General features: G+C 38.5%; 1 protein-coding gene across 2 annotated transcripts in view; it reads right to left on the reverse strand.

Annotated features, from left to right (window-relative positions):
- Positions 1-812: 812 nt before the first annotated feature.
- The window catches only part of LOC126109570 (cleavage and polyadenylation specificity factor subunit 6-like), an 84,357-nt gene continuing 60,085 nt past the window's right edge, over positions 813-25,084 (reverse strand). For both annotated transcript variants that reach the window (XM_049914591.1, XM_049914592.1), the window contains 3 exons: positions 14,786-15,015; positions 3,740-3,960; positions 813-1,083 (listed from right to left, as the gene is read on the reverse strand). In XM_049914591.1, the coding sequence (XP_049770548.1) occupies positions 1,071-1,083; positions 3,740-3,960; positions 14,786-15,015 (464 nt within the window). In that variant the 3' untranslated portion in view covers positions 813-1,070. The remainder of the gene's footprint in view (positions 1,084-3,739; positions 3,961-14,785; positions 15,016-25,084) is intronic.

Below are 25,084 nucleotides of genomic sequence, written 5' to 3' on the forward strand. Positions count from 1 at the left end.
CACATGCTTACGGCTCAGATGTGGCTCCACTTCTAAATCACAGTCTGATGCCATTTTAGTTTTTAATGACATTGCAGATAAACATGTTTCAGAACAAGGTAATTATGTTGGTGGCTGACAGAAACGTATGACATGCTAAGCACAAAAAACGTTGAATAAATTAAGCTTGGAAACATTTTGAAGCACCACCATAAACTTGTTCAATACATTTTCATTACAACTTCTGTAAAGTGTGGCAACATTTCTTAACACATTTATACTAAAGTGCATTTGATATCACTGTGTATGTACCAGGGGTGACATACTGTGTCCATACTATAGTGGAAACTTGGCTTGAATTGTTGAAAGAATACTGAATGTCAAAGATGCCTCAACATTAATTCATATATTCAATATATCTAATATTTTTAAGTACTGAACACAATGCTAGTTTATCAACAGGATTGCACTTACTACTGAAATATTAAAATAAATATGACAATCATGAACTTAAGTGACTTAAGGAAACAGTGTGGTAGAAGTTGCATTATGAAGTAACTCATTTTATTGGACAAAGCAAATGAAATCAAGAGAAGACTGCCAATCTGGAACAACACAACTGAAAAAATTTATACCCCACGTGTTTTATGCAGACTAATCAACTACTAGTGTGAAACAATAAATGATATTACCTAATCTAATATAACTGTAATCAAAGGGTAAAACTTGAGTCTATCAGACTTATGTACATTATCAAACTGTTTTTTTTTTTTTAACTTTGTCATATCAAGGGTATATGTTATAGCAATAATTACATACAATGCAAGACGAACTTATAACAAAAAGTATAAAAATTTATTTTTCTTTATTTTTACAATAGATTGTCAATAAGTGTGTCTGTAACTCTCAACAAAAAAATCAGTGTTTCCATTTGTGGAAAAGCAATCTCCTGCAGCATGCCAGTGCTGGTGGTCCGTGTACAGAATCTTCTGAGACCCCCGAGACTAGAATCGGACATCGGAGCTCAGAAATGATATGCTTTCTCTCTTTGTCTCTCGAACAGCACAGCTGCTCTCGTGCACTTGCCTCGTTTATCGTTCAACGCTAAAAGCATCAACCAATATACATTGGTTACAGTTTCACAGTTCAAATAGCTATGTTATGCACACACACATACACAAACACACACACCATCATCATTATTTCACCAGAAACAAAATAATCCTACAAAATATTGTGTTTTATGAAATCAAGAAACTAATTATAAACAAATTAAAGGAAAATATAGTTGCCTCAAACTGTCTATGAAGGATTAAAGAAATAATTCACGATTTATACAAAATACTGACACAAATAAAAGGCAACAACCACTAAGCTTCATTTAATGTTAAAGAAAATGTGTTACAATTCCTTGATACCAAGCGTGTTCCTTCCTTTGGTGTGTGCTGCTTCAGGCAGAAAGAGAATAACTTAAATCCATCTCCACAGGAGAAATAGTCTTGCTGATGCCATTAGCATGATAGGGGAACTGGAAAAGGAGAGTAACTGAACATTTTAACACAAAGGGAACAAACAGGAAAGCTCAGCTACCCCATTCTCAACGGAGGACACACCTAAAGTTGTGTTCATATCTTTCTGATAATGAGTGTCACCTCATACACTCCCTCAAGTGAACACACGAATCGCTGTACGCATAACCTCTTTGCGGACAACAAGATGAAGTAAATGTGACCCATTAAAATTACAACAAACAGTTATATGCTCATTTTTGAGTGCTCATCTTTTCAAGTATGATGATTACCATCTACTCTACTTCCTTCCTTTTAGTAGTTTGTTACAGCACAAAACCGATAATCCTACAGTAAATCGAATGACAGTATAACTTCAGACTTAATGAATTATATCAGATATAAAAAATGAATGATTCCCATAGAAATCTGTACATTTTAGAATCGCACGAGTTCTACTATTTGTTCAATGCCTTAGATACATTATTTCTAATTCCCTTGTCCACATATCAATAGAGAGGGGAGTGGTGGTGGGGTGAGGGCAGGTTGGAGAAAAAGTTGTTTCTCTTTGATACTGTTATAGAAAGATACACGATAACTCTTACTTCATTTGGCTCAACAATTTGTGTACTGGGAAATTGGTTAAATCATTTCCAATTGCACAAGAATCAAAATGGGCTAAAGTTTTAAAAAAGTATAGAGTACTCGCCTCTGATGATACAGAAGTAAAAAATTTGGACAGGCAAGTCTTGGGGGGAGGAGGGGGGGATGAAAAGCAGAAAACATTGTTCTCCCTTGCTACATTCAAAGTGCCAGGGAATCTAATCTTTCCTTTACTTCTAGTTTTCAATGCCCCTTCCTCCATCTCTCTGCTTTAAAGATGGAACTTCCTATTTCAAAAATTAAATTCACGCCAAATCTGAAACCCATTCATTTTACAGTGAACTGTGCTTTTCCTTGTCTTCAACTTGTTAGGTCTGAAGTTTGTATTTCTTAGCTTTTCTTCAAGTGGTAACTGTAGAGTCCAAGCACTATGAATAGGTAATGCTGGATAGTCAAATAAAAAATTAGTTACGATATTAAGGTATTCATGAAGTTGAAATGGTGCAAATACCAGTACCGGCAAATTTTAAAATTCTTTTCCCATATTCAACTGATAACTAAATACCATACACCAAAATCATTAACATAATCAAAATATTTTTCAAAATGATATCCATGTTGAAGAGTATACACAATGAAATTGAAAGAAAATTTTGCAAACATAAAATGACTGTAACCAAAAGGTAAGCAAATTACATGGTATACATATTTGATGTCCAATTTATTCCACTTGTGGCATAAACTGAACCACCATTACAGCTGTCTAATGAAAGATTGTCATCTCAAACACAAATGAGAAGAATTAAAGAAGTATATTATTTAACTGTTTTAGTCTTCAAGCTCGTCCTGATACTATACAAGAAGTGGTAAGTGATCCAATACACACATTAAAAAACATGCCACGATACCTTAATCACCATATAAATTACCTGCAAAGAATCTGTGAAAACAGAAAAAGGCTATCTTCCCACATCCTGATGACTCACGTAAATATTTATCTACAGCCTGTAGCATAAACCAGACATTTGGTCTATGTGGTAAAGGCTAAATACATACCAATGAAGCACGAATAAGAAATGTAACTATTCTCCTTCACAAAAATGTATTCCTCCTAAGTGTGTACAACAGTGCAGTACATTGGTCTCTGGAGATACCAGCGTAACACATGATCAAGTATGCGCAGAACATAACAAATAATCTAGGATTTTGGAAGCAACAAAGTTAAAAGATTGTAACAATAAAATAGAAGTGACAACCTCTTGCCCCAGACCGTTACACAGTACAAAAATGGAATCTCTGTCCTCTAGGATTAAAAAAAAATTACAGTACAATTCCCTTGTGTTTCCAACATATTATTACAAAAAGAGACACAAACTTCTTTATGAGAGACATGCCATGTATAGATTTCTGACACAGGACATTTTTCTGATGCTGTCATATTCACCTAGCAGAGGTAGTAAATTATCAAAGTATAATTCAGTTTGTTAGCAGCTCCTCATTTGTACTTCAAATGGAGGAAATGTTGAAAGCAAATAAAATGATCTGTGTGACTAGCAGTAATGTAGCCCAACATATGACAATAACTATCACACCTTAACAGAAAATCTAAACACTTAACAGAAAGACACACCATAAAACTAAGAACTCACCTCGATCGGCGGCGCCGGCTGTGATGGTCACGAGAACCTGCCGGGGCTCCCGTCACTTTGGTGCGCTCCAACTTCAGCTTTAGTCTCCGCATCTCGTCAATCCGGTATCCGCCAGCATGAAATTCTTTCCAGTCGGACGGCAGCTCATCACCATGTCGTGAAGACCGACGGCGACTCGACCGTCGACTCTCACGTTTCCGCTCTCTCTCACGTTCACGTTCCTTCAGATAGTTCACAAATGTACTGGATGGCTGTTACTGAATTTGAGAACCAGTTTGAAATGTATATTTTGTCTACACGGTAGCCAAACAACTGTGATTTGGCTTTAACTGCCTCAGTACAGAGAGCAGGACGATGAATATTAACTAGAGTTTTCTTCAAATTATCGATGAAAACTTATTAGCAGAGTGCAAAAGTAGGATGTGTATTAATTATAATATGTAACACAGCTTAAACAGATTGAGAAAAGAAGAGGACAATGGAATGTTACTTTCTAGCCTGTGAAATAATTGTTCTAATACACAATCAACTGAAAAAACAAGTTTGCCAAAGAAATAAAAGCAAATTTATAAAGGAGGAACAAATAGATCACTATAGTGTATGCAAACATTAGCTTAACTTTAAATTTCTATGAGTAACATTGCATAAAAGCTGATTTAATGTTATAGGATGTTATGTTTATTTCAAAATTTGACTTTTAACTCATATTTATATAAAAGAATTAATGAAATCAATCTTGAAGCAAATATAGCTTGAAACTATTTAAGGTTCCTTACAGCAATGAGTTCACATTGGGTTTACTTTTCAAGCCGAAATATCTTTACTGGATAAAACTAGGGAAAGAAGCACGACAAAACTGCTGTCAGTCTCCTAGCCTTTTCAATCCATACCTAAAATATGACTGACCACTTTCCCATGAGGTGACAAGAGGAAGAACATGATGTTTGATGTTCACAGAGAGGATGAACCTTTTAGCAACAGATGAAAAAGAATTACAAAATATAATGGATGCCACTGAAGCTAAAAGAAAGATTTATGCACTGAAAATCAACACAAAGAAAACAAAAGGAGGAAATAAAAGGATAAAGACAATGCTGAATGGAGAAATATGAGAACACCTCTGAAGTTGGATATAAACCAAATGGAAGAGTAGAACAGAAATTAAAACCACAATAGCAATGGTGAAAAGGGCATTTTATAAGGAAAGAAGAAGGAATGGCTTATAAAAACAGTCTTAGAGGGGTGTGTGGAAGGGAAGAGGAGGCAAGGAAGGAAGAGATTTCAAAATCTGGATGATACGATGGACGGCAGTACATACGCAGCATTAAGGAGGTTGCATGGATCACAGATTATGGAGACACAAATGATCTAATATAACAAAAAACTGATGATGATGAAGATGATGATGATGATGATGATGATGATGACTCCAATGACAAGGTTGGATTGGGAAAGGATGGAAAGGAAATTTGTCATTAGAGCACCTAACTCGCCCTGTGAAATGCCCGTAATGCGGCTAGAGAACAATTAACACACTAAAAATATGCAAACCTCAGTTTTGATCTAAGGAGATCTTAAAGATTGGCAATCTTTGATTTTATTCATGTTTATCGGATCTGAAGATGAGAGCCAGGACATTAATTTCATAAAGTAGTATGATGCACGTTTTGTTATATGAAAAATATAAATAACACTGTTTTCAATACAGTTTTTGAATTTATTCAAAACTTCTAGAGACAGAATACACGTTTTAGTTTCAATCCGATGTTTTGTAGCTTTACACGAAATTTTAATTTATTATAAATCTCATTTTCATACAATTAGTAAAGAAAAATAAATTTTTTTTGTTAATTAGCAGCTTAATCTCATAATAAATACTGAATTCAAATAAATGTAAAAAATGTTACATCTAGCAAGAACCAAACCATGTGGTTTTGAGAGCTGCATCTTAATGCTTTACGAAATTAATTTCCATGCACTGAACTTAAAGAATTTGATGTAGGAAAAGAATGTATGTGGGCCAGTCTGTAATGTCCTCTTATTAATACTTTCAGTTGCTTATTTATTACCTGCACTAAAATTCAACATTTTGTTGTTGTGTGAATGTCCAGCCTGCTGTGCTCTTAAGTGCCCTGCAAACGGTCAAACATTTTGTCAAATTTAACTATGCTTGTCAAATACTTGATCGTGTACGATGTTGTTTGATGGGTTTGTCAAGCATAGACTGTGTTTGACGTGTGTACAAAAAGTTCCGATTGACAGAAAGTTTGACAAGATGGTGGATATTGTTTATGTCAATGTTTTGCCACACATGTTTAGTGAATAATGGTTTTATTACAATTTATCTCCCTGTATCACGAGTTTCAACTATGAAAACTACAATCAAGTTTAAAAACAAAATAGCACAATTACCAAAATGGTAGACAAAACACATCTTATCCAGCCGTGTATTATGCAGGAAGAGGTTATGAACAAAATCACTATTTTATGCTTAACATACAAGCAGGAGTGCAACGAAATGAAAGAAATCTAAATTCTCTAGTTCACCCTCAGACCATGCGGGCTACATTATGGTATTTTGAAGAAATTTCATTACGTGAGCAAGTACAAGAGAATAAATTTTCACATACATGTGTATTATTTTCAGTGTGAGGGTGAAGTAACTCTTAACAAGTTAAACATTTCACTGTCCACCTGCAGAAAGCTGATGTGATCAGGTTCTGAGAGCAATATTTTCTTTAGCTGATTTTCATGGGTAAATCTCTCATTTTCAGCCATTACATGGACCAGCATCTTGTTTACTTCTCTGCCTTTAAATGCAATACCAAAGTCAATGTCCAGACTGCTTTGTCTACATCTATGGCCATTCTCACTACTGTCAAAATATGAACACTAACGGTGTCTTCTTGAAAGTGGGGTTAAACTGACAAACTTTGTTTGTACATGTACGAGTTTGACACATCTGCAGCTAGACAAGGGCTCATTTGGCAAACAAGTTTGTTTGTTTACAGTGGCCTTTACATGTACAGTTAATAAACTGTTAGTACTACCTTACTCTGAGTGAATAATTATCTCACCACAACAGAGATAAGAACTAGTTCTTACAATAATAATACAAATAACCTGCAACTCAACCTTTTGTTTGTGTATCCATCTACTTTTCGGCTGTTTTAATGTTTAATGGTTACTTTTACTGGTGCTAACTTACACTTACACTCTTCTTTAAGTAATTATTTGTTGTTGTTTTCCAAAACCTGCTCCCTTGAGTGTGGAAAGAAGGTTGGAGTAACCTGAGCACCCTCTACATGAGGTTTTCAAATTCTTTGCTCTAATTAAGTAACACTAAAAATATCAGTTTATGTAACATAACCACAAAGACACTAAAAAATCAAAGTTCATCAGTAATAAAGTAGTTCATAAAACAAAAATGAAGAAATAAATTTTAGGAATTTCATTTTATTAATTAGTTATTTTCATTTCAATTTATTTCTAACAAAGTATTTATGAATAATGGAAAATTCAGGATGAAATAACGAGGACACCCTACCCACATTCCTCCAGAATCTCAACACCTTCTCCCCCATTTGATTCACCTGCTACTCCTCAACCCAACAAGCCACCTACTTGATGTTGACCTACACCTCAAAGATGGCTACATCAGTACCTCTGTCTATATCAAACCACCAGCAATACCTCCACTTCAACAGCTGTCACCCATTCCATACCAAGAAGTCCCTTCCATACAGCCTAGCCACCTGTGGCCATTGCATCTGTAGTGATCAGCAGTCAATTTTGAAATACACCAAGGGTCTCACTGAGGCCTTCACAGACCATAATTACCTTCACAACCTTGTACAAAAACAGATCGCGCATGCCTTATCTCTTCAGTCATCACCATCTCTCAAAGTTCCACCATCTGGCCACAGAGGAGCATTCCCCTTGTGATTCAGCACCATCCAAGATTGGAGCAATTGAATCACATTCTCTGCCAGGGTTTCCAGTACCTTTCTCCATGCCCTGGAATGAACAACATCCTATCCATTATCCTCCCCACACCTCCCACAGTTGTACTCTGACACCCATTTTTGTCCATACCTACACAAACCCTGCTCCCAACCCCTTGCCTCATGGCTCACAGCCCTGTAATAGGCCTATATGCGAGATCTGTCTCATACGTCCTCCCACCACAACCTACTCCAGTCCAGTCACATCCATCATCTATCGCATCGAAGTCAGGACTACCTGTGAAACCAGTCATGTGATCTACGAGATAAGTCGTAATCACTGTGCTTCGTTCTATGTGGGCGTGACAGCCAACAAGCAGTCTGTCCACATGAATTTCCACCAACAAATTGTGGCCAAGAAACAGCTGGACCATCCAGTTGCTGAGCATGCTACCCAACACAACTGTCTTCATTTTAATGACTGCTTCACAGATTATTCCATCTGAATGCTTACTACCAACACCACGTTTCCTGAACTGCACAGTCAGGAACTATCTCTGCAATTTATCCTACATTCCCGTAACCTTCCTGGCCTCCATATTTCCATCTTTGTTAGTCATTGTCCACTGCACAGCCTTCTATTTGACCAACACACCCACCGTCTTTTTGCCTTCCTCTCTCTCTCTCTCTCTCTCTCTCTCTCTCTCTCTCTCTCTCTCTCTCTCTCTCTCTCTCTCCCCCCCCCCCCCTCATTTCTCTAACCTCCCGACTGCACCTAGCTGCCTTACCCTCTCCCCACATCATCCCTGTACACTCACACAAGCAGCATTTTACTGCCCCCCACCCCTACTCTGTTATGCCTCCCCTCCCAGTGTCCTCTTCACCCCACCACCGCACGAACCAAATTGCTTCTCCCATCATATCCAGTTGCTCATCGTCTGCTTCGGTAGCCAGAGACAGTGGTCACACGTGTGAGCTGCGTTTGTGTGAATGTGTACGTGTATGTTATCTTTTCAGAATAAGGCCTCCTGGCCGAAAACTTGTGTGTTTAGCATTCTTTCTGTTGTGCCTGTCTGTGACTTAACATCTCTGCTATATGGTGAGAAGCAATCTATCCTTTTCATAATATTGAAAGTATTTTTTTAAGTTATGTTGTATCGTATAAAGTGCTAACGTTGGTACTGACCAGCAAACCACTCACGTTCAGTTCTGTAAAGAATCTGATCTCCCATGTATGCAACAGCTCCAAGTGTGTGAATACTTTACAAATGAGTTAATATGTTAAACCAAACAATGGAAACTTCAGGCTGAAAATTTGAGATTAACCATGTTAGTGAGAAAAATATTATTATTGTTATTTTTGTGGCTCAGATGTCTGGTGCAAGCCTTTTGATTGGTTGCCACTTCCGCAACTCTTGTGTCCTTAACCTACCTCTTTTCCAAACAGGAAAAGGGGACCTACAGTTTGATGTGGAATCCAAACCACATGTCATTTCAGGTAACTCCTCACATTGTTGCCGGGTGAAGGCCGTATTAGAATGCAGACTGAAAAATATGAGGTTATGACAGCATTTGAAATTTGTAGATTTGGTCAATAACTCTATGAAATACTGACAATCAAATTTTTGTTGCTCCTAGAAGCCGTTAGGTATGCAACCTGCAGCTGGGACTGTGTGAACATGCACCAGATTAGCTGTTTAGCAATATAGATTCTCTAACAAGGAACATTCACTTGAGGAAAGTATAGAACTACAAACAGGAGGGCAAGTCAGTCACATTCCAACACCTATGAGAGACTGTGGCCCCCTTCATCTTTGTCTCCCCTCTACCTCATTACTTGCGGCTCCCTCTCATCCTAGGATTTGTTTGACCTGTTAGTTTTTTCTTACCTGTGCCAACACATCCCTATCTCCTCCCTGAGGTACGAATAGTTCCAAAAGCTAACATTAGTTTTATTTGTGCCTATCGGCAGTACTAGTATTTCCCCTCCCCCCCCCCCCCTTTCTTTATCAAGAGTGACTTTTCATTGTTTTCTACAGACATATGTGATGTTATTTCCAGGCAGAGAGCACAACAAAAGTGATGAATTATTTGCTGCAGATTTTGGCACATCGATTACAAGGTTTTTGCAACTAAAAAGTCCCCCTTTTAATGAGCCATCACCTGCACGAGCAACTTTGTCTGTCTTTTACGTGAAATGACAAAGTTCTCGCACAAAACCAGACTACCTGGCTTTGTACACAGCATTTTTGGGGTTTACTAGAAGCTCTGTCTTTACGTCAGCTAAGAATTTCTCTATAGTATTACCTATTGACAGCATCTTCTCTAAACATTTACCTGAAATAAACTTTCTAATAAATTTTTGATCCACTTCAGTAATTCATGTGCAGATTTTACAAAACGGAACCAGCTTCACACACTGCTCAACTTTAGCCGTTTTCTCTCCCTCCTTCAGTTAACAAAAAACCTGACAGCCTTTTCTTTGATACTGAAAGCTATTATCGTGCTTGTTTTCTTTGGGTTAGGAAGACACTGTGTTTTGATCTGGACTTTAATTAGCACGACAATCACAGTCCAAACTACAATTCGCAGTCATCAACTATTTCCTGTTCCTTCTAATGTTTCCACAATTTCTAATGCAACGTCAGCATCATACAAATACATGTACATGAAACTAAGTAATAAATAGCACATATGTAAGTCTTCAGAAAAAATAGATGATTTCGAGTGCATACCACATTCTTCGTGTTTTTATCTTCGCCCAGTTGAAAACATTAATTGGATTTCAGATTACTGTGAACTCTCAAACCTTTGTAAAGGCAAATTCTACTAGCTAGCATATACCATGAAAACACACAGAAAATTAATTAAGTCGTACCTCCATTGTTAACACTTAGTGAAACCGCAAAAAGACAACTGCTACGTATTACGGAAGGTGAAAATAAATTGCTAATTCCAGCAAACAGTTGTTAAAAAAACATGTCTACAGAAACTGGAATTTACCTTACAAATTATGACTACATTGTTGCATGTTATCTGTTTACCAATTTGCAGTCAACAAAGGCTATGCACACATTGTGTTGCACATGCAGTCTGCTGCAGCTACTGCAGGAGCATAGATTCCTTCAGCCACCTGCCAACCTATGAATTTAACAATTTTAAACTCTTTAAAAAACACTTGCAGTGAGTATTTGCAACTAAAATTCTGACCTTGTGTTTCTTTCAGTGTATTCTTCCTGTACAAAAAATTTCTGGTCAGGTTTCGACACATCATATTGGATAGTTCCTTTGTTAAGAGTGGCTGCTAGTTCAAAGTTTTGCAGCAGGTCTACTGCTGACACACGTTGTTGTTTGTACTGCTTGTTTCCATATACATTCAATATCCTTTGTTGGTTCTATATGGTACAGGTACCAAGATCTTGTCAATGTTCTCAAATGTACAAGTGATTTGTAAGCGATCTCCTTTGTAGATTGGCTGCATCTTCATGGTTTCCTACAACTGAACAAAAGTCTGCCGTTGTTTTACCTACAACTGAGCCTATGTGATCAAACCATTTGACATCCCAACGAACTGTCATGCCCTGGTACTTGTAGGAGCTGACTGATTCCAATTTTGACTGACTGACATTTTAGTCATACGTTATTACTGTTCTGCAGTTTATATGTACATTTAAAATAAGTTGCCAATTTTTGTTTGAAGATCTGCATATTTATTTGTGCAAGAAAGAAAGAACGAAAGAAAGAAGAAGAGACGGTCACAAGTTTCGCTTAACACCCTATGCAATTATACTTTCACTAATGAATGTTGGTTTGGTTGTCTTATGTTTCTTGTAAGTCAAGAAATACTTTAGTAATTTAATCTTCTTGCTAGTGTATGGGCCATTCATTGTGTCTTTTTGCGTCATGTTTCGTGACATCATTTGAGCCAATAATTTTTTAAAAAGAATGTTAAATTATATAGAGGAAATTCAATTCATCGCATGATCTGTAATGACACACATAGCAGCTTTCAGAAAGCCATAAATAAAATTCTTTTATCACTTTGACTGGCCAAAACTGTGCCGTCAGTGGCTCTTGTATGACAAGATCTGGCAAATAGTCTGAGAACACACACCACATTTGTCCCCTTAAGAGCAAACACTTGATCCATAGATCAACAATTTCTGGAGCTCCAATACCAGAGCAGTATCGACATATGATGTGTTTAGAGAAGCAAAAGAACATCTTCCTTCCTGTAGTAATACTGTGCAGTTGCATTCTGAGCATTCTCAGGCATAATTTTGCTCAGGATGATCAAATATATTAATACACTTATTACTTCAGTTTACTAAATAAAAAATTAACAGACCAGTGCAGAACACTACTGCAAGGAACTCATCATACCCAGTGTCTGAAGTTACTTAGGACACCACAAGTGCTCATAACCTTGTACAAAAACCTCTTACTTAGTACCCTGGTTACTGATGGTAACACAGCAAAAATGTTTAGGGCACTCAGCTGGAATCACAATCAGTAATTCTTTACTGTGGCCAAAAACCATCCAGTTGTCTCAAGAAATTGAATTTACAAAATAACAATTTTGCATACACAAAATTTGAACAGATGCATTTACTACTTCACTGCAGATCTATCCTGTGCAATCCATCCCCCCTTAATAACATACTCTAAATTACTACTGATGTGTGCTCAAACGTGTATGCTATTAAATTATACATCCTTCTAATCCTACATAAAATTACCTTACAGACTCAATGAAAGACGCAGAGAAGATTTACATAATTGTCTTTCAAAACCCTTTAATCTTAATATTGTTATTCTGCTCTTCTTTCGAAGATGGTATGAAGTACGACAGTTATACAGGGCGAGCTACCTGGTCCCTAACTCGTAAGTATTTCAGAATCATTAAAAGATAGAACACTAATGTCTTAAGCCCTTACATAAAGAGAGATACAATTTCCTGGACTGCTTGTGATGTACCTTCACTCATGATGATGATGATGATGAGTCCCATACTTCTTTATAGAGCGTAGGGGAGCAACGCGGGAGACCCACTCCGCCTTACTAGGCAAGGCCCTAGTGGAGGTGGTTTGCCATTGCCTTCCTCCGACCGTAATGGGGATGAAAGATGATGATGATGAAGACGACAAGTACAATTTCAGAGATTGCACATCCATACAGTTCACAGGCCTGAGCACATCTGGGTTGACCACTTTGTGCGCTCTGGTGAGCCGCCAAAGAAACAATACAATCTAAACGATCATAAACAAGTTCTCAGCCCATTTTGCAACCTCGATTTTGTTGTCCTGTCAATGTGTTCAGTGCTACGCAAAATCTCTATTTCACTGTACCTTACATGTTGCTCTATGAAGTACTATGTTCCAAAGATTGTGTTTGTTCTTGCTATAGCAGCCTGTGTAGCACATTATCATCCCCTTTCCGTTGCAATCTAAACAATGATTTTTTTTTTTTTTTTTTTTTTTTTTTTTGTACAGTCTCAGCTTCCATACTTGTTGATTTCCATTCCTCTTTACAAAGTGAGAAAAAAATTACATACATCCACCCTTGGTAATTATCAGAAATCTTACAATGATTCCAATATATCTATAAACATCTGAAATTAACGGCTTAAATTATTAACCAAAGTAATGTATGATAACTCTCAGCACAACTTTCATTTCCAAACATTTCATACGCAACACAGAAATAGTACATGCAGTACGAAATTAGACACAGTGAATGCATAAAAAAACGTTTCTTCAGATTTTATACAGTGAAATCCCGCTTTTACACTTTTCAAGGGACTTCAAAAAATTGTGTAAAATGCGGGAAAATATAAAATGTGTGAAATAACGTTCTACGCTGTAAAAGTTACTTTGTAGGATACCCCCTTGCATTTTCGCACTTTATGTGTGGTATATTTACACAACAGGCATCAAAAGACATGCCAGGGACTTGTTTATTAACTAATAAAGGTTTATTATCTAATGAAAACCACTGATGTAACTGGAACTGATAACTATCTGGAAAGTGGAAAGTTTACTGTTTCATAGGTCATAATCGATGGTTTTGAAAGCCTGCAGCTGTCATTCATTATTTAAATAATGAAATACTGCACTAGTTACGTATTTTTCATGCTTAGCATGAAGCATTTTGAGAATTTTTTCTCGTTGTCAAGTGCACGTATGCAGATATGTATTTTGTGAGGTGTTTGAATTCATATTATTCTGCAGCTCTTACACTGTAGTGATCTTTTTGAGGTTATCAAGTACTGTGCCGCCTCAGTTTTGTGGGAAACCACACAAACACAAACTATTACTCACACTGTTTGTTTGCATAACATTACACAAAATGCATAAGTAAATACTGAACTTTACAACGAGAATAAATTCTCGAAACATGTTTTGTTCAGCACGAAAACAATACATATCCAGTGCAGTGTTTTAATTAAAACGCAACACAAAGAGAATGACAGTGTCAACTAGCACTACAAATGGCCAAACGCTGAAACACGCTAAATATGGTTCAACAAAGGTGTCATGATGATCACAACAATCGCGAAACCGTGTTTGCATAATAGACACAGTTTGGAGATGGTCATGATTGGTCATGATATCGTTATTCGAACAAACCTAGTTACTCCCATCAGCCACCACACCAAGTAGAGCTTGGCAGTGACGAGAGATATGGCACGAATTGTACCAACTTTTACACATTTTCATGTTCATATCCAATGAGTAGAGTGCTCTGGTGTCAAGAAACTTAACCACGTAATATTTGTAGAGGGCCAAAGTCATTTTTTCATCCAAAACAATTTTTTCATAGCTAAATCAGGTGCAAAATAACATTGTGGACACAGGAAATGTGACAGGAACAAAAAATGTTGTAAAAGGCAGGAAAATGTTAATTTCGGGAACGTAAAAGCTGGGTCATACAGTATGAGACATCAATAACCATTTCCTTCTCATGAATTTACAATAGTTTACGCAATGGAAAATGAGTGTTAAGCTGCTACAAAACTGATAACTATTCATCATTTTCAGTTTCACTGTAATTTCATGCAACTGCACAATGAAACAATATGAGGCAAAGTGATGGAGCCTACCTTTGAGCTCCGTCTCTCTTCCCGTTCAGCATGGCGACTCGATCGACTGTGCTGACGCTGACTTTTCTCCGAAGGTCGCTTCTCGTGGCTGCCTGACCCACCCTCTGCAGGAGTCTTCAGGGAGTCCTGTGCTATCAGAAGGCTGTCCACCATCGAATTAATGGCACCCTTCTGCTCCCTCGAAAGAGGTATCTGTCTGTTCAACTCTGGCTCTTTCCTTGGTTCAGCTACTGTTTCATAAAATATAATTACAAATGTAAAAAATAACAGTAACAGAATACAGTGGAATGAAATAAGCTGCACAACAAAAGAACAGCACAGTATATACACAGAAGGAAAATAATATTTTACATGGAGAAATAAACACTTTGCTACCCAAAATTAACTGTCAAAACAGAACAATACAAACACTGGTTTGTCAATCATCAGCCTCTCCCTATGATTTCTAAGCACAAAGTAAGCAATTAATTACAATAACCAGAAGAAATAACAGCCTGAAAAATTTTTACCTGGGAAGACCTTTACTAATGAAATGAATTGGCACAATGATCCAGGTTCAAGGTATTCATTCTGTTTGATTCAAGCTTTCTAATACACATTCTGTTCGATTCAAACTAGAAAGATTTTTATTCACAGTAATATTTTACTACAGATCTATTTTACTCATCCACATAAATGCCATTCAAATATAGACACTTTCTGTAAGACTGTACCAGCTTCTTTAACCTCACTGCGTAGAAATCTGGCACCTGGTAACTGAACCATCCAGCCCCTTTTTCAAATGCAAGAAGAGGAAATAGTCCCTTAGTGCAAGGTCACGACTGTACAAAGAGTGCACAAAAAGTTCCCCATGAAAATCTTGAATGTTCTCTTTGATTTTGGCGGCTACATGAGGGTTTGCGTTGTCATGGAGGAGGGTTATGCCAGCCAAAAGTTTTCCGTAGTGTCAATTTTGAATCGCACATCTCAGTTTGGTTACATTTCACAGTATAAGTCAGGCATAATTGTTAACCCATGGTCCACTAAATCAATCAAAATAAAGCCCTTTTCCTCCCAATAAACAGTACCCACATTTTCTGATTTTAGAATGGAGATTGCTTAAACTTTTTTGACTTGGGTGAACCAATATTGGTCGCCTGTAACAATGGGGAAAAGTCTCCATTTGTCCATAGCACTCCAAAAACTGTCATGCAATATGTGTTCTTTGCTCTTTGTGCTGATCAGTGAGCATTTCTGTAACCCATCTCACACACAGTTTGCAATAGCACAATCCTGTAATATGAGGTTCAAGCAACATTCTGGAATTCATTAGCTAGACCACTAATCATCAATCACATCCAAGTTTTTGGTTCACTTTATCAACACTGTCATTGGTCCAAATACTTGGCCTGCCACTCTCCTGTTCATCGTGACATTGTGTGTGTACCTTGAAATTCCCGACAATGTTTTTTCACTTGTTTGTCACTCATTATTTCAGGTGCATACACTAGGCATAACTCATGATGGATTTCAGCAGGTCATAATCCTTTTTCCAGTAAAAATCTAACCACAATGCACACTTCACTTCACAACAGGCAGGATCTACAATTGCCTCGACCATCATGATCTCTCATCGACCATCATGATCTTCTCTCACAGATTGGTAAACGACTACTGAATCAAACCAAAACTGCAGTAGCTTCCTAAGAGTCAGTAGACAGTGCTGCGTATGTGGAACTTCATTCAGGCCAAGCAACATTTAAATACTGGTCAGCGGACCTTACTTTTGAAATACGCCTTGTATTACAATATTTGAAAACTACAACAGTAATAACTAAATGTTGATCACATGTGTGGAAAGTATGGAAGTTTAAGAACACATACATCATGTTGTATCTGAGCAAGTGATCATAAACTTTTAACACAACCTAACCACAGGTCTGTAATAACACTACTTGCGATGGGCAACGTTTTGGGTTTGAGTGTCTATCCGGGACAGTTTTAATCTGGCCAGACATTTGAAAACAGTGCACACTCCACTGCCAAGTGTAAATTCTTTCTGGAATCAATCTCCACATCATCAGCTTTCTCAGGAGTGCTAATCACACTAAGCATGCTGGAAAATTTCGGAAATATCGAAGCCAGGAGAGAGGTACTTGCCCTATATAAAAGAAACAGAACGGAAACATTGAAAAATGTGCCGAAAATATTCTCAGAGAACACCAATGAGGTCTCTGGCCAAATAGGGGCACTTCTGACCAGTTTGTTTGTTGACAGACAAATAATGGAAAACTTTTATGGATACGACATAGACCTTCACTTCCTGTGTCGAGCTTAAGCAAGGTTTTGATACTGTTAACAAGACAGCATTGTATGAAGCACTAAGAGAATGAAGCATCTATGACAAGCTAAGAAGGTTAGTCAAGTTGACAATGAAAGACACAGAGGCAAATGTAAAGGTGAACAACAAAATGACCAGAAGCTCAACTTTTCAGATGGAGTGGAACAGGTTGATAGTCCATCTGCAGTCCTCTTTAATTTACCACTGCAAAGTCAGATACAAAAAATTAACAAGAGAAGTACAAAGGTGATGAAATCCTGTCAGTTACATGCATAAGCACATCCCGCCACCGTGGAGAGAGATGTACAAAAAAATGGAAGCCGAAGGAGCAAAAATGTGATTTACTGTACACAAAAACAAAACAAAATACACAGCATTGTTCAATCCTAAGGCTAGAAAAACACCACACGACCTGAAGGCCAGTCAGCTGATTCCATTATCTACACCTGCATGCATACTCTGCGAATCACACTTTAGTGCCTGGCAGAGGGTTCATCGAACTACCTTCACAATAATTCTCTATTATTCCAATACCGAACAATACTTTCCGTGCAAGCTCCAATTTCCCTTATTTTATTAGGATGATCCTTTCTCCCTATGCAGGTCGGTGTCAACAAAATATTTTCACATTTGGAGGAGAAAGCTGGTGATTGAAATTTGGTGATTGAAATTTCGTGACAAGATTCCGCCACAACGACAATGCCTCCATTTTAACGATGTCCACCCAAAATCCTGCATTGTGTCTAGTGACACTCTCTCCCCTATTTTGCGATAATACAAAACGTGCTGCTCTTCTCTGAACTTTTTCAATATAGTCCATTAATCCTATCTGGTAAGGGTCCCAAACCATGCAGCAGTACTCCAGAAGAGGTCAGACAAGCATATTGTAGGCAGTCTCGTCAGTAGATCTGTTTTATTCTTTCTTCTAATTTCCAAATCCTCCCATTCTACTAGAAGCCTCAGACAATACTGTTAAGATGAAACTGATTATGGAATGCGAGAATACAGAGGAGAATTAGTTGCAGTTGAAAACTGTTACACTTGTGCGCAAGTTGGCGGCAAGCAGAAGAGAGCATACTGACCAGCTACTATACTTTTAGCTTAACAGAACCAGAAATCCAAAGAGAATCACCAGGCCAATTCAAAAGTTCTCTTTCTACAGTTCTGTAAAACACTACACCAGTCACAACGCAGTCCCAATGTGACTGCTGTTCTCTCGGGACGAGTTGGTTTTGATGTTCATAAGCAGCTGGAAATCACAATGACTGCTGTCAAATGGCTGGAAGCTGCAAAGAATACGTATGCTGGGAGAGCTCCTGAGTGTCATGTACCAGAGGTAGTGAATCTTCCCCAATTACTATCCTTTCCCATGGATCCTGTCTCATCTACAGGAAGTGCAGGATCTACCACTAGACATTTACTTGACTGCGAGTAGTGTGTCAGTAGTAGGTCCACGTGTCCTGCAGCCTGTAAAGGGTATGGGCACATTAATTGTCAGCACTTCAAACATCCAGTGAACACTGGTACCCGTCACGGAAATGGCATACATGTTCAAACAAACAATGCCTGGATCTGGGCACTGCGTTCATGCTCGGATCATTCCACTGACTCGCAGACAGCGATAAGAAGACCAGTCTTGCTCACGGGGCTTCAATGAAATTCACTTTCTGCAGGATTGACCACAGGTCTGATTGTAGCCTCCTGGTTCAGAGTCGGGCGGAAGGACTGGAAGACAGACTTTCTGCAACAACTTAAGACTGCAACTTCCTGGACTTGTGCCATAGGTTTGAAAACTGTGTGGTCCCCCTAAATGGGTCATGTGTGCACTACATGTCAGAGGTTGCTATCTAGTTAGCTACCTGGCTGGTTTAGTGGGGGTACACACAGTGTTCTTGTAGGTTATGCAACTCTGCATCAGTACAAATAACAAAAGCTCTAGGGGATGCAAAGTTTCAGTATAAGAGCAAGAGAAATGCCTCTCCAGGTGACAAAAAGATAGCCTAATAGTAAAAAGAGATGGTGTAATTGTCGCAGCCCCCCCCCCCCTCCCCCCATGAACCATGGACCTTGCCGTTGGTGGGGAGGCTTGCGTGCCACAGCGATACAGATGGCCGTACCACAGGTGCAACCACAACAGAGGGGTATTTGTTGAGAGGCCAGACAAACGTGTGGTTCCTGAAGAGGGGCAGCAGCATTTTCAGTAGTTGCAGGGGGCAACAGTCTGGATGATTGACTGATCTGGCCTTGTAACACTAACCAAAATGGCCTTGCTGTGCTGGTACTGCGAACGGCTGAAAGCAACGGGAAACTACAGCCGTAATTTTTCCCAAGGTCATGCAGCTTTACTGTATGGTTAAATGATGATGGCGTCCTCTTGGGTAAAATATTCCGGAGGTAAAATAGTCCCCCATTTGGATCTTCCAGGCGGAGACTACTCAAGAAGATGTCGTTATCAGGAGAAAGAAAACTGGCGTTCTACGGATTGGAGCGTGGAATGTCAGATGCCTTAATCAGGCAGGTAGGTTAGAAAATTTAAAAAGGGAAATGGATAGGTTACAGTTAGATATAGTGGGAATTACTTAAGTTCGGTGGCAGGAGGAACAAGCCTTCTCATCAGGTGAATACAGGGTTATAAATACACAATCAAATAGGGGTAATGCAGGAGTAGGTTTAATCATGAATAATAAAAAAAAAAAAAAAAAAAAAAAAATACGAGTGCGGGTAAGCTACTGCGAACAGGATACTGAACACTTTATTGTGGCCAAGATAGACACGAAGCCCATGCCTACTACAGTAGTACAAATTTATATGCCAACTAGCTCTGCAGGTGATGAAGAAATTGATGAAATGTATGATGAGATAAAAGAAATTATTCAGGTAGTGAAGGGAGACGAAAATTTAATAGTCATGGGTGACTGGAATTCGAGAGTAGGAAAAGGGAGAGAAGGAAACATAGTAGGTGAATATGGATTGGGGCTAAGAAATGAAAGAGGAAGCCGTCTGTTAGAATTTTGAACAGAGCATAACTTAATCATAGCTAACACTAGGTTCAAGAATCATAAAAGAAGGTTGTATACATGGAAGAATCCTGGAGATACTAGAAGGTATCAGATACATTACATAATGTTAAGACAGACATTTAGGAAACAGGTTTTAAATTTTAAGACATTTCCAGGGGCAGATGTGGATTGACCACAATCTATTGGTTATGAACTGTAGATTAAAACTGAAGAAACTGCAAAAAAGTGGGAATTTAAGGAGATGGGACCTGGATAGCCTGACTAAACCAGAGGTTGTACAGAGTTTCAGGAAGAGCATAAGGGAACAATTGACAGGAATGGGGAAAAGAAATACAGTAGAAGAAGAATGGGTAGCTCTGAGATATGAAGTAGTGAAGGCAGAAGAGGATCAAGTAGGTAAAAAGACGAGGGCTAGTAGAAATCTTTGGGTAACAAAAGAAACATTGAATTTAATTTATGAAAGGAGAAAATATAAAAATGCAGTAAATGAAGCAGGCAAAAAGGAATAAAAACGTCTCAAAAATGAGATCGACAGGAAGTGCAAAATGGCTAAGCAGGGATGGCTAGAGTACAAATGTAAGGATGTAGAGGCTTATCTCACTAGGGGCAAGATAGATACTGCCTACAGGAAAATTAAAGAGACCTTTGGAGAAAAAAGAGCCACGTGTATGAATATCAATAGCTGCTCAGATGGAAACCCAGTTCTAAGTAAAGAAGGGAAAGCAGAAAGGTGGAAGGAGTATATAGAGGGTCTATACAAGGGCGATGCACTTGAGGACAATATTATGGAAATGGAAGAGGGCGTAGATGAAGATGAAATGGGAGATATGATACTGCGTGAAGAGTTTGACAGAGCACTGAAAGACCTGAGTTGGAACAAGGCCCCCAGAGTAGACAACATTCCATTAGAACTACTGACAGCCTTAGAAGAGCCAGTCCTGACAAAACTCTACCATCTGGTGAGCAAGATGTATGAAACAGGCGAAATACCCTCAGACTTCAAGAAGAATATAATAATTCCAATCCCAAAGAAAGCAGGTGTTGACAGATGTGAAAATTACCGAACTATCAGTTTAATAAGTCACAGTTGCAAAATACTAACGCGAATTCTTTACAGACGAATGGAAAAACTGATAGAAGCCGACCTCAGGGAAGACCAGTTTGGATTCCATAGAAATGTTGGAACACGTGAGGCAATACTGACCTTATGACTTATCTTAGAAGAAAGATTAAGGAAAGGCAAACCTATGTTTCTAGCATTTGTAGACTTAGAGAAAGCTTTTGACGATGTTGACTGGAATAATCTATTTGAAATTCTAAAGGTGGCAGGGGTAAAATACAGGGAGCGAAAGGCTATTTACAATTTGTACAGAAACCAGATGGCAGTTATAAGAGTCGAGTGACATGAAAAGGAAGCAGTGGTTGGGAAGGGAGTGAAACAGGGTTGTAGTCTCTCCCCGATGTTATTCAATCTGTATATTGAGCAAGCAGTAAAGGAAACAAAAGAAAAATTTGGTGTAGGTATTAAAATCCATGGAGAAGAAATAAAAACTTTGAGGTTTGCCGATAACATTGTAATTCTGTCAAGAGACAGTAAAAGTCTTGGAAGAGCAGTTGAATGGAATGGACAGTGTCTTGAAAGGAGGATATAAGATGAACATTAACAAAAGCATAACGAGGATAATGGAATGTAGTCGAATTAAGTCGGGTGATGCTGAGGGAATTAGATTAGGAAATGAGACACTTAATGTAGTAAAGGAGTTTTGTTATTTGGGGAGCAAAATAACTGATGATGGTCGAAGTAGAGAGGATATAAAATGTAGACTCGCAATGGCAAGGAAAGCATTTCTGAAGAAGAGAAATTTGTTAATATCGAGTATAGATTTAAGTGTCAGGAAGTCATTTCTGAAAGTATTTGTATGGAGTGTAGCCATGTGTGGAAGTGAAACATGGACGATAAATAGTTTGGACAAGGAGAGAATAGAAGCTTTTGAAATGTGGTGCTACAGAAGAATGCTGAAGATTAGATGGGTAGATCATGTAATTAATGAGGAGGTATTGAATAGAATTGGGGAGAAGAGGAGTTTGTGGCACAACTTGACAAGAAGAAGGGACCGGTTGGTAGGACATGTTCTGAGGCAACAAGGGATCACAAATTTAGCATTGGAGGGCAGCGTGGAGGGTAAAAATCGTAGAAGAAGACCAAGAGATGAATACACTAAGCAGATTCAGAAGGATGTAGGCTGCAGTAAGTACTGGGAGATGAAGAAGCTTGCACAGGATAGAGTAGCATGGAGAGCTGCATCAAACCAGTCTCAGGACTGAAGACAACAACAACCACACACACACACACACACACACACACACACACACACACACACACAAGACAATTAAATACAGCTAGACAGACATTAAAACTGCATGCTATACTGTTATTAAGGGTGGTCATAAACTCACAATCAAATCCTTCTACTGATCACCAGACTCCCCTCCAGATATAACAAAAAATTCAGAAAAACCTAAGTTCACTAGTACGTTAGTTCCCCCAATCATAGTGCCATTATTAGAGGAGACTTTACTCCAACTATCGTCAACTGGGGAAACTACAGTTTTGTAAGTGGTGGGAGTGAAAAGACATTCCTTGAAACTTTTCTGGTTGTTTTCAGAGAAAACTACCTACAACTGATTTTTCAGTACCCCTCTCATGGCTGAAATACACTGTCTAGTCACATTAATGTGACTACAGGCTATGTTCAACTTCACAGTGCAATAACCACTCACAGTCAGTAGGTGACAGTGCTAGTAGTGGTTGTTATATATAAAAAGTCAGGAGGACATAGTTAACAGTGCAGTTATTGTTGTTATGCAGAAACAGAGCAATTTATATGATGTCCAAAAGGACATCATCATTGAAAACATTTCCGAAACAGCAAAGTTCGTTAACTGTTCTGTGCCGCCACAGTTAAAAGTATACTGTGCACAGCAAAACAGTGCTATCCAAAATGGGTGTTGAGGCAACTGTGGTGCACCATGGGCCACAGATGACACGGATGAACAACGGCTGAGAACATGTGTGCTGACAAGTAGATGTGCAACTATCGAGCAACTGACCACATTGATGACCTAATGGGCTACCAACAATGTCTCCTCAATTACTGTTCAGCAAATAACTGAATATGGGCTCGGGCTTCCCCTGAAGGTTCCGGGTTCATACATCCATGCTGACGGCTAGTCGTCATTGACAAAGCGTGGAATTTACGGTCTGAAAGCAAACACCCTGCAACAATCATCAGAAAGGTGCAGGTCAGAGGAGGGAGTGTCATGGTCTTGAGAATGTTTCGTGGCATCTCATGGGTAATCTTGTCATTCTGGAATGCACAACAAATCAACACAAGCACACATCTATCCTTGGGGATCATGTCCAACCCTATATGCAGTTTAAATATACCTTCATTATAACCTATATGCAGTTTGTTTTTCCTTAGCATCATGGCATCTACCAGTAGGACAATGCAATGAGTTGCACAGTTCGCAGTGTACGTGTGTGGTTTGAAGAGCACCAGGATGAGTTTACCATAATCTTTGTGGAGCCATCTCGACCAGGGTGTATGCACCACGGATTCTCAACCAAGAAACATAGTGCAGCTGGCTAAGTCAGCTGAGTCGGCATGGCGCCACAGCCCTGTCAATACCTTCCAGAACCTCACATACTCTCTTCCTGCGTATCTCACAATGGTTCACACCAGAAAAGGTGGTTATTCAAGCTTTTGACAGGTGGTCACATCAGTGTGACTGGATAGTGTATATTGGATCTAAAAGCAACAAACAGACCTGATCTGCGAGTTTGACCACACTGAAACTGGTATCACTGACGTTAATACAGCTGTAGCAACAGTGAATACTGAAGTACAAGGTGCAAACAGAACAAGTAGAAGGATTTATATTTTCAGTAAACAGGTAAAGAGGAAGGAATGTCATACCTCAATAAGTAACTCTGAAACTTTTAGCTCTGGAGAGCAGAATTACTGTATTATAGGTGGAAAACAAGGCATAGTGGTAGAAGTATGGAGATCTGAATGAAACTCATTTGGCTGTCAAGAGAAACGTGTGTAAAGCCTTCAAGGGCAACTGCAGCAGAATATTATAGAAGGATCTCTCACAAAATCCAAATAAATTCTGGTCATATGTAAAAGCTGTTAGTGGTATCAAAGTTAATATTAAGTCACTCATGGGCTAGACAGGAACTCACCCAGCAACACCAGAATTGCTGAACACTGTTTTCGAATGTCCCTTTACAAATGAAAATCACAGTGGTATGTAATTCTCACATCACTGCAAAGATGTGCAAAACAGATTTTCAAGTCGATGGTCTCGAGAAACATCTGAAATTACTAAAATTGAACAAAGCTCCAGGTTCGATGGAATCCCTACAGATTCTGTACTGGATTTGCTGCTGAATTACCTGTCTTTTAACTATATTTGAATAAAAAATAATTAAAAAATAAAACATTAAAAAAATTTAAAAAACTGACTGGTAGGTTGAAGAAAGCACAGGTCACACCTGCCTACAGAAGCGATCCACAAAACTACCATCCAATATCCTTGACATCCAATTGTAGAGTCTTAGATCACATTCTGACTTTCAACTTGTCATCCATGACAAGTAGTACAGAGTCTGAAAACATCACATGAATTCAACTTGTGCTTTACTGGTGCGGAATCAAGCCAGTCAGGTTACGGAAGTATTTCTCAACTTCTGAAATGCATTCGAGTCCGTTCTCCATCTAAGCTTATTGTCAAAAATACGATTTTTTGGGGTACGACAATTTGTGATACAACTGGGGATTTTTTGGTAGGGAGGATGCAGCATATTATCTTAGACTGAGAGACTTTGACGGATGTAAAAGTAACTTCCGGTGGGGGCCAAGTGAAATGTGTTTAGACCCTTGCTGTTTATGT

This window comes from Schistocerca cancellata, chromosome 12 (assembly GCF_023864275.1).
Source record: "Schistocerca cancellata isolate TAMUIC-IGC-003103 chromosome 12, iqSchCanc2.1, whole genome shotgun sequence".
Classification (NCBI taxonomy): domain Eukaryota; kingdom Metazoa; phylum Arthropoda; class Insecta; order Orthoptera; family Acrididae; genus Schistocerca; species Schistocerca cancellata.